This window comes from Strix uralensis, chromosome 2, assembly GCF_047716275.1.
Source record: "Strix uralensis isolate ZFMK-TIS-50842 chromosome 2, bStrUra1, whole genome shotgun sequence".
In the NCBI taxonomy this organism is placed as follows: Eukaryota; Metazoa; Chordata; class Aves; order Strigiformes; family Strigidae; genus Strix; species Strix uralensis.
Window position 1 is genome coordinate 131900888 of NC_133973.1, and position 15233 is coordinate 131916120.

The window sequence follows — 15233 nt, forward strand, 5'->3', positions numbered from 1 at the left end:
AGTTGCTCAGAGGATTCTGTTATGTTACCAGTTTGTCCACACTCCAGGCACAAGGCACAGACTCCATAGATGGAACAGATTATTAGAACACCTTCACACCCCAGAATTTCTTCTAGAGGGAAAAAGATTACGTTAAAAGACTTCTATTATATAAACACTTTGTTACAGTGTGATGTTTGTATGATGACATTCAATCCCAGCTCTTGGAATCTTCCAGGCGTGCAAGGCGGTAGAATTCAAACTAAAATATTGTATCTCCTTGGCTGGACATATAATTCAGGTACTGTTTTAATATATAATATATAAAATGCAAGCTCAACGTGCCACAACTATGAAGAAAAAAATCAGTTTCAGATGTAAGCTTCCAGCTTCTCAGAAGTTATAATATTCAGAAACCAGAAGAAACATTTCACTGTAGAAACAAACATGCTGATTACAGGCTGCAACAACCTGCAGTCCCTTGCATTTTCCACCACACCCTCTTGAACTAGAATTACAAATGGCAAAAGTGAAGTTATACAGACAAAAATACTTGTCGACAGGCCTTTCAGACCACTGCTGAGAGTGGCTTTTTTGATCTTCTGTTCCAGGAAGGGCTTGTTTGCCCAGATACTGTTTTCAAACTCACACCTACAATTACTTTCCCTGAGCACTTTCAGAACTGGCACTGTTGTACCATTCCAAGATTAAAGTCAGTATTTTTCTACCTATGTTAAAGAGAAGAAAATGCCCATTCTGTTACAGCAAAGTCAGTTTTATGCTTTTTGAAGCAGGAGACAAAACTATGTGGTGAAAACATCTCCTCCTCAGGTTGCAGTAAGATAGTTGGAAAAAAAATTGGGAACATTGCCTGTAATGACTGATTTCATTACGCTCATGAATGTAAGACTTCAGTGAAGCAAATGCCTTGAGAGAAAAAGCTTTTTTAACCAGGAGAAGCTACTGGCTTGCCCTTTATTGCTCTTACACAGAAAGGAGCAAGAGGAATAACTCAACAACATGCTGACCAAACAACTTCAAGGCTGCACAAGCATATGCAGCAAAATGAACACTGCTCTTGGGGCAAGGAGCAGGCTGCTGTTTCATTGGCTGTGGGGTATGCCTACACAGAGGTCATTTGTCAGAAAATATTTCTCAGTAGAAGAGAAACATCACTGATGCATCATGGTTGGAATAATTTCAAAATATTTAAATAGGAAACATATATCTTCATGAGGAACATCACAATGAGAAAGAATTCTAAGGATTCCTGAATCAATGAAAGAAAAATCCTGCCTCATCAGACACCTGTAAACATCTATTTGTGTTACAGCACTTTGACCTTTCAGCATCTAAGGCTCATCTTTCATTATTCCAGCAGTTGTCATTTTGTGTATTCTGTAATGGGTACTTTCCTTCACACTAAAAAAAAAAAAAAAAAAAGAGAGCCTGACTACCAAAATCCTCATTCTTGAGCAGGTAGCTATCCATATTAGCTGAAACCACTATTCAAGTGCTATTTGTACCTGTGTAGATGGCTCTCTCAAAGTCATCATCGGTGCAATGCTGCTTTCCATGCATACATCTCTATTCATGGCAGTTACAGTAATAGTAGCTCTAGGAAAACCTCCCAGCACAAAAAACGCTCCAGAATAACACCACATTACTCTGTCTGTGACACCACAAATTAAACAGGGAGCAATCTTCTGCTTTAGCCATGGATTGCAAGGACTTCTTTTGACAATGGAGCTTAGTGTTAAGTACCTCCTCTGGACTGCAGCCCCAACGCTCCACATGCTTGAGGTGTAACTTCATCATTCAGACATATTGCTGACTGCATCTATAGTGACTTTTTTGCTTGTTTGGGGCACTAGTGCTCTTTATGAATCAAATGCCCCCACTTATTATGCATTAGTTCAGTTTGTGAAGGTTTTGATACTTGCAACCAACTTGAAACCAAGCCAGATGCATATAAAGCCAGGTGTGTACCAAGCGTGCTTTGGCCCCTTAGGGAATTGTAAGGGTTCAAATCAGCAGTTAGTCTTGGCCAGCAATGAATCATTTGTGTGGCAGAGGCATTTCATCTGGAGACTATGCTAAATCTAGTACAGAGTAAAAATCTCTAAACTACATATACCGTGGAACATGGGGCCCTCAGCAACAATTGTTTTGACCTACTTCTGTGCTCCAAGTAACTCAGTATATGAACTGTGTAGGTCCTCCCAGGACAACCCAGTTTCCTTACCTGACTCTCTCTTCTTCAGCTCTTTTAAGCTCTGCATCCCGTTGCAGCACCTTCATTATTGCCTCTTGTTCCTCCTCTGTTAGGAAGCTTAGGTCAATCATCTTGCATCTGTAGGGGCTGCTAAAGTGTCCAGGAAGATCTTAAGTTCTGCTGGGGAGGACAGTCTTGTAGTCTGCTTTAAAGGTATAGAAGATACGTCTTTTTCAGCAGGCACAGAGAAAGCTGGACTAGGTTACAGTCAGGGGTTTAAAGAGCCCCAAATGTTGCTTTCTTGCAGTAGAGTATGTGCATGCTTCCCTAGATGAGAGATTTTTGGGAAAGCATTGCATTCCTGCTTGCCATCGTAATGTCTGCCCAGCTTGTCCTCTCAGCAATGTCTCCTGGAGTAACAGTTCAGTGACCCAGCATATCCAGTGTTTCGGAACAAACAAAACATCCCCTAAAAAAGAGACAAGGAAGAACAAGCTCTAATATCAGGGATCAGGGAAGTAGATTATGTATGCATTTTTAATTAAAAGAAACAAGTTTTTCAGTGTGATTAAACTACTTTGTGAAGTTCAAATGGTCACCTCGAGTCAAACCGGTTTTACAGGCCTCTTGAACAAGGTGGCCATGAAAATATATTCCTATCCAATATGACAACTCACACCCTAAAACACAGAATCAAGTGTCATTCAAATGACAACATTTTCAAATAAGTGCATTTTAAGTTGTCCTTTAAGTCAGCAGAACAATTTGGAAAAAAGGGAAGGGGAAAAAACCCAAAAAATAAAAACTACTTATGTTAAAGTAAAAAAAAAAAAAAAGCAACCCACACAACACGTAGTCACATTAACATTATAATCAAGACCACACAAGAAATCTGTGTCTATGGCTATCAATACATAGATATCTCTGAAGAAAAATCCACTGCTGCTTGCAGCCCCGATTCACAGCAAAGCAGCGGACAGAGCGAGACAGCCCAACACACATCCGCAGTGTTCACCTTCTGACAGCATAGACTTGGGTCATGTCCAAGAACTCTCTTCACAAGGGCTGGAAGCTGGATTTTGCTTACTTAAAGAAAGATTGCCTGAACTCCAGGAACAGAAGTCTTAAAGTGAAAAAAAAAAACCCACAACCACTTGGGCTAAAACTCACAAGCTTGCCATGCTGGTTTACTTATCATTAGCACATTTCTAGGACACCATTTTTGGCAAGTCACCAACCAAAGCACAAAAGAACCATCCCATTAGGACAAGGCATTGAACTTTTGGACCCTACTGCACTCCTACCAAACTGTGTGCCTTGCCCTCCACACCTGTCTTCCCACTCCAAGTCTTCAAAGACTTCAAAGGCAGCAGTCATCACAAGCCCTGGAGCAAAACCCCCAAGGAAGTCATCAAAGCTGCCAAATGCAACATGCTGCAGCAGTGAGATGGGAGGAGGCTGGGAATGTGTTAGAGGAATCTGAATGCTCCAGTTCAAGACTTAAGGATCATATTTTCAAACTGGTGCAATGCCTCTTTCTGCAGGATTTAGTCTTCAATTTGTAACAAAAATGCATATTGCTCGTAAAAGCTTCTCACATGCTACTCAGAACTAAAAGCAACAGGTTTTAGAGATTATTTCATCAGAATACCCTCAAATGGGAATTCTATAAACAGACTTTTGACCAAAATACTCTTTCCCCCAAAATGCACAACACTCCTCACTGAAAGGTCAGGTACCAGGTTTGCAAAGTCAAGTTCCTTACAGTAAACCTTTCAAACTTTCTAGAAGCTGCTGATAGCTGCTGGATGGAGTCAGAGCCACTATGTCATTCTAACGAGTTACCTTGAAGTCAAGAGGAAGGGAACCATTTGAGTCATTTCCCTTTCCTTTGTACCAGCCCCTGCTTTGCGAAGAAGTCAGGGTATCCATGGTAGCCATAGGCTGCAATACAACTTAATTTACAAGATATAAACGTAACTTTTACTCACAACATTTTACCACTAATAGTATATAATTACATCAGGAATATGACTGCATGTAGGGCCAATCACTGTCCTACAGAACACATGAAATAAATGTGAAATAATTTCTACATAATCATCTTGAGTATGTGGAATTAGAAGTTACGCAGTAACACGAACCTCACTGCTTTATCCAAAACAAACTGCATTTACAAGCAGTAATTTAAAATACTGCTTTGTCTCTGTTTTATAGGCCATGATTCCAGAGGACTAGTCACTTAACAAGGCAATCCCAACTGTCAAAGACAAAAACCTCTTCTTCAAAAAAACCTTAGAGGAATAAGGGGGGGGAGGGAGGAAGTCAGCTGTATCTAGAGTAGAGTCTCTTAGTGCCTCAGGGTTACAGCACCATGGATGTAATGAAGCCAGAGAAAAATAAATATATAGCTTGAATGTAATGTAAGCCTCAGAAGCATCCCTGGTCACAAATATGGTGAGAGATAGAAGAGAAGCAGATGTTGTTACTGGACAGGTCTCTTAGGCAGATACCGTCACTTTAGGTTTGTGTGTGTGTGTCTGCCTTAGGCCCCTGCAGTCTGACACGACCATCTGGCAGACAGGATGCTGGCATCGTATTGGTCTAACGAGCACTAAAATTATGCAACGAGTCATTGAGCTTGCTTCCCTGGCCACAGAGTTCAACCAAGAGATTAAAACAAAATATTGGCACTGGCACTACTCAATAAGAAATTCATCTCTGAAGATAACAGCATTTCTTACAGATGTGGAAGGCAGCTGCAGCCCGGTTAATGATTATCCTCCCTGCTAAAGAAAAAAAGCTCAACAACCTGCATGTGATTATGTTTGGCTGCCATATTTATCTTCTCCATGATTCTCACTGTGATTTTTGTTCCATGAGGTTGATATAACAGTATCTCAAACAATCTGTAACTTTATTTATATTTAGAAAATGACAGTTTTATAATTAGGCAGAAGTAAAAAGTGCTTATTATAGAGCTATCAACAAACATCAACCTGAATTTGTTGAGGACCTACAACAGCACTCCTTCCGCTTACAAACAGGTATGGATACCTATTTTAACTATCATGGAAACTTTTCACAGCATCTGATACAATCCAAAGCCCTGGATGCTGACTGGATGGCATGTGTGCTACTGCCAACAGGCACTCTCAGAAGCTTATGTTGCAACCACAAAAACTTGGAGAGCTCTGAACTGGAATTATCAAGGATTTTTTCCATGTAAAGCAGGCAAGTTTCTTGCCTCAGGTCAATCAAGCCTTAAGAAAACTGTTGGACGAATGACATCTTACCATGTCTTTGTGTTTAAAGAAGGCTGAGGGAAGAAATGTTATATTGTCTGTTACATTAATTTTAAAATCTAAAAGAAATAGTTGGACAGCATTTACAAAACAAGCTGCAGGCTTCATCGATGTCTCATTATACAAATTAATAAAGCTAGTGGAAGCAGAACTTCAGTCCTCCCCAAATGAACAACAGTTTGCAAGGGCTGAGCATCCACACAGGCTGTGGGAGCTCACAGCAAGCTGCACTGCTACTAAACTTCCCAGATACCACCATTCTGTGGAGCAGTTTCTGCAACTCAGTTTGCATTCCCACTTTGTCTTCAATCAGGTGCAAGATACCACCAACCCTGGCAGGCTCTTAACCATTTTTCCTTCCTGGTAGATATCATACAACATGGTTCCACAGTTCAAAGCTGTGATTTGCCAAGTTTAACAAACTTACTATGTCTAGCTTAACTGGAGCACATTCTCCTTCCAGCTCTTCAGAAGAGAATCCTACATGAATTCTGACCACTTACACTCATCCTGTATTCAGATTTACATGGCATCATATTAGTTGGGTTTGCTCCCACCCTAGGTTATGATAAAAAGCGTCCCCAGTCTTGAGTTGTGCAGCTGAGACCCTTTAGGTTCCTTTACAAAGCTAACAAACATGCCTTAACTGAAGCATTATATGAGTACATGAAAAACTGGCCCCTGATCTCACTGGATAAACAGTTGTAAAAAAAATAGCAATAATCAATTGGGGTTTTTTTCTCCCCTTTAATGTGTATAATCCATACAGTGCAAATTGTATCACATCATTATGATAACAAGTCTTTAGTGACTGGAACCATGCCAGTCACAAACTAGGTTTTTAAGTCTCTACATAAACAAAAAATCTTCTTTCTGTCTGTGATGTACTTGGGCCAACCTCATGAGACCCACTGGTACGAGTTACTGCAATGCTGGCTTTCTGCAGAAGACTCTTAGCACCGATAGTAAAAACTGCTGGCTTAGAATATAGCACCTGTTAAAAGACCTAAGGCTAAAGTTAAAAAAAAACCCCAAAACAAAAAACAAGCCACCCAATGCCTTCCTCCCCTTCAAGTCACCCACTACCACGACTCCTTTTGCTTTCTTTTTCTGGCCTGTAATAGATGTCAAAAAACTGAGAGGTCTCAACAGTTTGTCTGATGTCACTGCAAGTTCAATGAGAAGCTTTCCTTTGCAAGGAAAGTTTTCAGGCCTAAGTCTCAAGTAAGACTGAAAGATCTGTATCAGACTGATTAAATCACAGAAATTGATACAAATACCATGCTGACTGATTTTTGGAAAAAGGCTGTTATATGCTGTAGACTAACATTTGTGAGTCTTAGGATATTTGGCATGATTTTTTTTTTCCTTAAACCTTAAATTTAACTGAAACCACACAAAGATCTTCCCTTTCATAAAAGAGTTCTAATCCCTGTAATAAACGGTAACTCAAATTATGTTTTATGCAACTCACACATGAAAGGTTCCATGTTTTGGCAGTAAAAGAACAGAAAGGAGACACAAGATGTAGTTTCTCCTCCCTACTCTTAAGCTACTCACAGCTTTCAAGTGCTTTAGGCCAGGCACTCATCTAATAATTTTATCATATAAAATTTCTCAAAACCTTCTCAGGTAGTTATACGCCTCAATTCCTTTAAGTAAGGCTTTACAATTTTCTCAAACACAAGTCATAACAGAAAGACAACCTTGTCCACAAACTTGTTTACAGAGAGATTTGTTTGTCCCCCTTGCTGCTTTCTCCCATGTACCAAAAGGGAATCTTAATTCAAATACTGCATTCCAAACATTATGAGATATCACATTGAGAGGTATCACAAACATAGTTTAGATTTTAAAGTTTTTACTCAGTAAAATGGGATGTAATGAGGGAAAAGCAAGAGGCTGGAGTAGTTTGTCATGACTGACAACATGTTCATCAACAGGATCAGAAAACAAAGAGCAAAACCCCAGTCAGCTGTTCCATCCAAATCAACAAGATTCCCTTTTGCATGCAGAAACCTCAATGTCCTATATTTACATTGCAAAATTACTTTTCAAGTGCTCCTTGTACAGCAGACCTGAGCTGCTAGAGCTTTGCTCCAGAGAATCTGTCCTGCAGCCAATGCCTTCTAACAAGAGGACGGAGGTGACCGCCAACTCCACACTTTTGGCTGCTTTCTCACCCCACCCCTATTTGTGCCAACTCCTTCAGCCGAACAATTACCCCGCAGGCCTGGCTGAGCAGCGACTCTCATCTGTATACATCTTCAGCACATAAAGCGTTCGGTTACAAGTAACCTATTGGCTCTTAAAACTGAGAGGGTTTGGTTTTATGCATTTGAAAGCTACACATTTTCCTAACTTTATTTCTCCACTGCTACAACATATTAGCGCTAGCAAGCGGAATGAGTTGGAAGTCCAGACATAAGGCAACAGGAAGCTGAGGCAGACAGATAAATGGAATTGCTAATATAACAATTTGCATCTGCGGAGAAACTCATTCTCAGAAGAGAAGTAACTAAGTTTGGCCTACACCCACGCTCAGGAAATAATAAACCTTTATTTTGAAGCAAGGAAGCCAAGAAGAACACTGAGAGAAATAAGAGCTTTGCAGAATTGTCCCCTACCACCCTGGGAAGTCACATTAGGCAGTAACAGTACCTCTGACTACAAGTCCTACAAGCAACAGCTTTGCAACAACAATCACACTCATAAACAAATTTGATTCTCCACTGACTTTTAAGCAGTTGAAACAAAGAAATTAACTCAACAGTCCGAATCCAATAGAACTGTTAAGCAGGTATTCTTTTATTGGCAGCGCTGGGGTCGCCCTGGGGATTCTCCACCATAAGGGCTCCCAAGAATTAGCAAGGGACATCAGTTTACATACACACAAATCATACATATTCATTAGATTTCCTAGAAAGGGGTGTCTTATGATAATGAGTTCCCAGAATTCATTTGCATAATCCGAGCATGCGTAGTGAAAATAGGGTGAGGGTCTTCGGTGGTCAAGGGAGGAAGTAAGTAGTCTTCTTCACAGTGTTCACTAGTTGACCCTCTTTCCGGAGCATGAGCTGTGAAGTAAAGTCCAGGTGTCTCCCTCCTAAGTCAGCAAAATCAGTTTCCCTATAACAGGGTCTCTGTGTCTCTTTCTCAGAGCCCCCCTTATCTCATTCTAGGGGTTGCCCAAGTGTCCACTGAAGGCCTTGAGTCTGCTATCAGTGATTTACGTAGGGAGCCTAACGAGTGTTTCAATCTTACCTGAACAGACAAAGGGACCTCAGGAAACAGTTGAGAAGTCAGGAGTCCTTGAGAAACAAATGAAGCAAAGCACAAGCAAAGCTTTCACACATCACCTCACAGTTTAGTCTTAATAACTGTTAGAAATTCATTTGTTTGAGCCCTTTCATTCCCTTTCACAGTCATAGGCAATTCAGCACTATCCTAGGCTTAGAGAATATAATTTTTCTGTAAATACATGAGGCAAATCCCATGAAGGGAGAACAGCTAATTAAGCTAAATGCCAGTGTTGGCACAAGCACGAATAGTTTAAGAGGGGCATGAACATATTTGTACAGAAGATCAGAGGATTATGGATTTCAGTTTGAGTAGTGGAGAAAGAAAAGCTATTAACTTTCAAGGGGGCTTTAAGTCATCATCCAAGAGAGTTTTAAACATGACTGCCTGCAATGGTAAGGACCTGAACTGAAACACAAGAAGGCCTGTTGTCATTTCAGTTCTTGAAGGGGCAGAAGTGATCACCCAGTAAGATATGCATATCTGTAGCTAACCCAGCTGCTCTTTCAAGAGGTGTTATCAGAGCATTTACAAGATGATAACAGCTGGGTCTACAGAGCATATCATATTTTCAACAGTCCCAGAGATTAACTTAGAGAACAGTATTTGCCAACATGCATGTTTAGTCAATGGGAGGTAGAAGTTCTTATCTAGCTAATTGTGAAGTGGAAAGTGTTGGTGGAACAGGGACCTTTGTAGAAGTGTGGGACATCTGTAAGGCAACATTGAAGTTGGTCTTATAGCAATGCTTCATTTTATTCCAGTAATAAACCTACGTGTTCTCCTGTGCAATATTCATTACAATACAGTTAAGTGAACGAAGCTACTTATCTGCAATTATAGGACCAGGTAACAGCTCAAAACAGCCATAGTGGGGGAAAAAAATTAAAAATACGATACACAACAAGCCTTGCTCAAACTTTACCCTTCCCCAATAGAACCGAAATGATCCCTGTTGGTTTTAACCTGCAAAATAGTTGCAATCTTAAAATATTCTAATTGACAGCCTTATATAATGATCTCCAGCCAGCTGGAAGAGGAAGAAAGGCAGCTAGAGTAATACAAGCACTTGAGGAAAATTCCACTTCTCTCCAGGAACATCTGCTTTGCTAGTCCACACGGCTCTGCCTGATTTAATTTTACTCGTTTGGTAAGAAGTCAAGATCTTCATTGCTTTGAAGACCATACAAGCAATTGTTCTGTTTTACACAAAATTTACTCTGAACAAGAGTGCAAAACGTTAAAAACAGAAAGAGGATAAAAGTTAACAACCGAAAATTGCAAGAGAAAAGAATAATTTGCTTTGGTTGTGGCCTAATCCCTCTAATCACATATGGCAGCTTGCCATTTCTTTCATAGGGCTTGGATACTGGCAGCAGTGCCTAAGAATGTCAATCTCTGTACCTATTATGGTTTACTACCATTAGGCCAGTGGTTTCAAGAGGATGTGGTCTCTGGAACAAGAAGTTTGTAAATTAAAGGGAAGCCTCAGAAACACACACCTAAATTTTTCTTTTCCCTGTGACCACTGTTTGCTGGACTAACTATAGATGCCATGCCATTTATTTCACATTGTCATAGGTATAAAACTACTCAAAAAAATAAAAAAGAATTTTGAAGCAGCTTCAAAATTACAGATTCCATCAAGTTAATATCAGCATACTTCATTATAAATTCTGAGGTTCTTAAAATCTAGTTCTATTTTCTTGCACATCATACCATTGTCACTTTGTTGTGGTTTAATCCCAGTAGGCACATTGTTTGAATTATTAATAGTTCGTTTGTAAGAACTTAATTCTTCTAGCTGCTAATTATTTTCATCAAGAGTTGCAACACTAAGAATATTTTCTCAGGGTAAGGGACTTGAAATACAATAATGAAGATGGCTCAATCCTCTAGATCTCTGAAAGCAGAGCACTGTATCTTGTAACAATTATTCTCCTTTTTCAGAGGGACTAGACTCCCTCCAAAAGCAGAAGTGTGGGGGGCTCACAAGACTCAAACTCCCATTGTCACTTTCTTATTCTTCATGACAACATCGACATTAGACCCACGCAGGGTCCAGCTTAAGAGAGTGTTTTTGTCTTGTTTGAAAACAGATTCAAGTAAAACACTCAAAGGTTTAAGAGAGATTGGAAGAAAACTAATTACTTGGTGGCAAGTTATGTGACACACTTCTGCATTTAATGACTAGCTCTTTCTGAATGTTTTCCCAAGATAATTACAAGACAGATTCAAATCCTAGCAAGGAAGTTTCACAAGAAACAGCTAAAAGATTGCCCTCCCAAAAAACTTGAAATTCATAATGCAAGTAATTGATTCCTTCAAAAAATTTGTTAAGATGCCAATGGCTTCCTTTCATTTTAGAGGAAAGAAGTGCTCACCCTCTTCTTCTGGAGCCTTGCCATCTTAAATGTATGGAGTCTGCATGAACTTAAATCTTTAGTATGGAAGATAAAAGTGAGACGGGGCCAACAGCATCTCCCTCCCTTTCTCACAAACTTTTATTGCAGAGTGGAAAATGCTCCTGCTCTTCCTCTCACCTGCAGTGTCCCATACAGAACATTTGCATGTAACCAGGAGCTGCCGAATCCCTCTCCTTTTCTTCCCTTGCCCCATTCTTCCAAAAAAATATTCCTATTGTAGTTTCAGGTTTGGCATTCCCTGTGCTAGGCCAGTGAGCATTGTTTCTTGATGTAAGTCAAACAAAAACATCTGTTATGTACTAGGTAGTCGTTAAAAAAGGTAAAACAAAAAAATTATAAATAAGGCTAAAGTGGCAGAATTCCCCCAGACAGACTGTGTTTTGAGTATACTTCTCCCTCATTCAGCTTAAGCTTTCCTTCACTTAGATGCTTGTACCTATAAGAAATTGGAAAGGAACTTCCCCAAAAAACATTTGGACAACAAGGAGTCTCTGCTTGGTTTCTAATTTTTCCTGTGCTACTGGAATTTCAAAAAGGCAACTAACCCTATATTCCCCTCCTCTTTGTTTAAAAAAAAAAAATCTCAGATTCTGTGAGCAGTTATAGCTCAGAGTTATAGCTCACAGAGCAAATCATGTAACTAGTGATGTGCTTTGCTTTCTTCCTAGGCAGGTGTTCACAAAGTCTTCATTGTACTTGTAAGATGTTTTTCTAAATTAAATCCCTTGATATGGATGGTCAAAGACCAGTGCTGTGGAATTGATGAAAATCCCTGTTGTCAAACATATTGTTCTTGGTTTTAGCAAATTTTAGTCTTAAGCAAATCGAAGTTGCTCCCAATGTAGAGGTGTTGACAAGTTTGGATATTGGAGACTGCAGTGTAACTATCCTATCTCTACCCTGCTTCCTTGCTCTCTTACTATTTAGCAAGCACTTGGGTACTTTTTAGCTGGGACTCTGTTCTGGAAATTGTACCTCTCAAGAATGGAAGTGTGCAAAGCAGTGCGACTTATTAACCAGTATTTCCTATCAGTGGCTACTGGGAAGTGACACGTTTCCTCCAGTCTTGGTTAGATAATCTTTTCTGTATGACAGTGAAGAACAGAGGTGCAGTTCAGAGTCACTGTGTAGTCCTGACTCTTTGCTACTGCAGGCTTTCTAACAAGAGGACTAAGCAGCACTGATGCAAAGAAATACCTGTTACAAATAGCAAAGATGGATTTGCATTCAAATACAAGGACTGATGCTCACTCTGTTGAGCTGATAGTAAGCCATTTTGTAGAGCAGTTTCAGTTTTGGGATACCAACTGGATGACTCTTAAGCATACAGTTTTTGAAGAAACTTTGAAAAAGGTTTATTTCAAAGCCTGTCCACATGACTTCTCTCATGATTTTTATCGCATTGTTATGGGAATCCATTAGTCAGTATCTGTTGCATCCCTGGGACTTTAAGAGTCCCCACTCTCACTCCTCATTCGAGTCAAAGTGATGAGCTAGTTGAGCAAGGACAGCCACCATCACCGACAGACTGATTTTCCTCCACTATGTTTGTAAAACTAGGAACCTGTGGGTTAATAGGTTGCCCCTTTTATGTATCACTTTGATCTTCTCTAAAGCACTGTCAGCCAACTGCTCAGGTCACTGGTGGTGGCACATTTCCTCTGCAGGAGGGTGCACAGTACAGCTTTGTGGTACAGGTTGGGCACAAAACAGCCAAATCAAGAGGGCAACATTTTACATCATCCCTGCCTCTGCCGAGAGAGGCCACCGACCTCAGCTCCACCAGAGCAGCTTTGCCTGCAGCCCAACACAAAACTAAGTTCACGCAGAACACTGCAAAAGGCACTCCATCATTCTCAGACAGGATGAACTGTATAAACAAGTAGCTCTGGGAAATAAAATCATCCCTTACTCACCTAAATCACTTCAATTTGCACTGCAGACCCCCTACTTTTCAGGCATCAATGTTGTTATTGTAACTACAGCCCTGTTTAACTGATTACTAACATGCACAAAGAGCCAGTGAACAGAACAAGCCCTTTGGCTGTCCTTTCTCATGAGATGACTGAATAACCACTGACCAACCACTGACCTTGGACACTCACTCATGCAAGTTTTTAAGGTTAAAATTACCCACCTAATAACTGATGTAATCCAAAGGCTACCAAGAAAGTTTGCATCATTTAATCCAGTCCTTGTCACAGTAACTGAGGCACACACCTACCTGAAAACAGGGCCTTACACAGAATCCAATTACCAGCAGAAATCACATGCCAGAGGAAAAAGAATGTTCTTTAGGAGTCCTGCAGTCATAGAAGCAGTAAGCTAAAGTGGGAGGTGGGGAAAAAAAGCACTTTTGTGAAGTTTCCAGATAAGGTAAAAATCCAACTAGTTAAAAAAAGCTAGCCTACAGTCTGCAGATAGACTAGTCAGAATTGGGTCTCATCACAGTCACCAAAATTAACTTAACATTTGCAATGAAGTTTTTATTTCAGGGCTATTGTTGGGTTTTTTTAATAGATACATTTTTTTAAAAGCTTAATATAACTCTCTATTAAGAGGAAAATCACTCATCTTTCCATGCATGAGAATGTTTTAATGGATAGCCCCATAATATGAATATTCTGGCTGCTAGCAGTTTCATTCTGGCTAAGTTGAAACCAGCGAGCAGCGTCACTCCTCCTTAATAGTGATATTAAATTGCAAGAATAACAGGAAGTCTATCAGCCATGAAAACTTCACTCACAAGATTGTTTGCGCTGCTGGGCTGGGCTATACCATGCAAAACCCAGCCTTTTCGCTGGCTTGTACCAGTTTCACGGAATACTTACGGCCAGATCCAAACAGAGCACTCAGGCACCGAGAAGTGAGGTGCGCTATAATGTAAGGAGCCTAAAAGGGCACGGTGAGAGCTAAACTGAGTTGCTGCACATGACAAGTGAGGAGCAGGGAAGAGTTTCTGGAGCAGCCTGCAGTTGCACGGGGTGAGGTGTGGTGTCAAATCGCACTGTATGAATGGGATTTGCCCTGTAAATGCTGGTGAATAGCACAGGGATGGGAAAGAGGGAGCAGAAGATTGTGATTGAAATTGTTTCTCAGAGACAGGGAGCAAAAATCAGGAGTTTAGGGTTTGTGAGGTTTGGAGTGTAATGCCTGTCCCTGAACAGGTATTTAGTTTTGTAGGAGTGGCTCATTCTTTAAGAGCATAACTATGCAAGGTGTCAGCTCCATCTTACCCAATGGCTACAGCACATACCCAGGAAGCAGCCAAAACCAGAGCCCACAGAACCACTTAACCCAAGAGGACTCAAACTCACAGCCCCTTGTTTACCAAAATATATGACAGTCTCTGAAGGTTTCACTTGGTTCACTTTTAACCCTTCCTAGGGCTACACTACCAAGGATTAAACCACCCATCTCAGAATGACTATTAAAGTGATGTCACAACCTTGCAAGCAGAAACAGGAACCCCAAGTCTGCTTTCTCTCAGTCAGGCCACCACATCACAGACCAAGCTCTCTCTCCTGATCTCCCTCCTCATCCAGCCAGCCCTGCACTCCTGGCTACACAGCAGTCCAGTTCTAGTATAGCAGAAGGAATAGGAGAATAACCTGAGGGTATTAATCTTCAATCCAGGTCTCTTAATCTCCAGAAGCACTGTAATCACTACGAAACAAGACAAAATTTATGACGTTTCTACTAACATGCATTTTCTCAGGCTTTAAAAAGAAATAAAAAACCAAACAAAAAACCCGCAAAACCAACAGAAAAACCCAACCCACAACTCCGAGTTAACATGCTCATGCAATACCCAGCTGGAATACAGGCAACCTGCAAAATCAGCACAAAATAAAGATCGCAACAGTTTTTTATGGGCTGGTCCAGAATAGAAGGTCAAGGGCTCCCTACTTCTGGTTGTGTGATAGATTTCTGCCTAGGACTTGGACACATACCTTTTTCTTACGGTACCTAAAGTGCAATTACACAGGATTTTTGGACCTCACCCTT

General features: G+C 40.5%; 1 protein-coding gene across 5 annotated transcripts in view; it reads right to left on the bottom strand.

Moving 5' to 3' along the window:
• Positions 1-15233, bottom strand: part of SYTL2 (synaptotagmin like 2) — a 64635-nt gene that overhangs the window by 45716 nt on the left and 3686 nt on the right. For 4 of the 5 annotated variants that reach the window (XM_074860383.1, XM_074860384.1, XM_074860385.1 and 1 more), the window contains exon 2: positions 2225-2663. In XM_074860383.1, coding sequence (XP_074716484.1) covers positions 2225-2325 — 101 coding nt within the window. In that variant the 5' untranslated portion in view covers positions 2326-2663. Of the gene's footprint in view, positions 1-2224; positions 3485-15233 lie in introns of those variants that run through there. The other variant, XM_074860381.1, reaches the window with a different exon arrangement.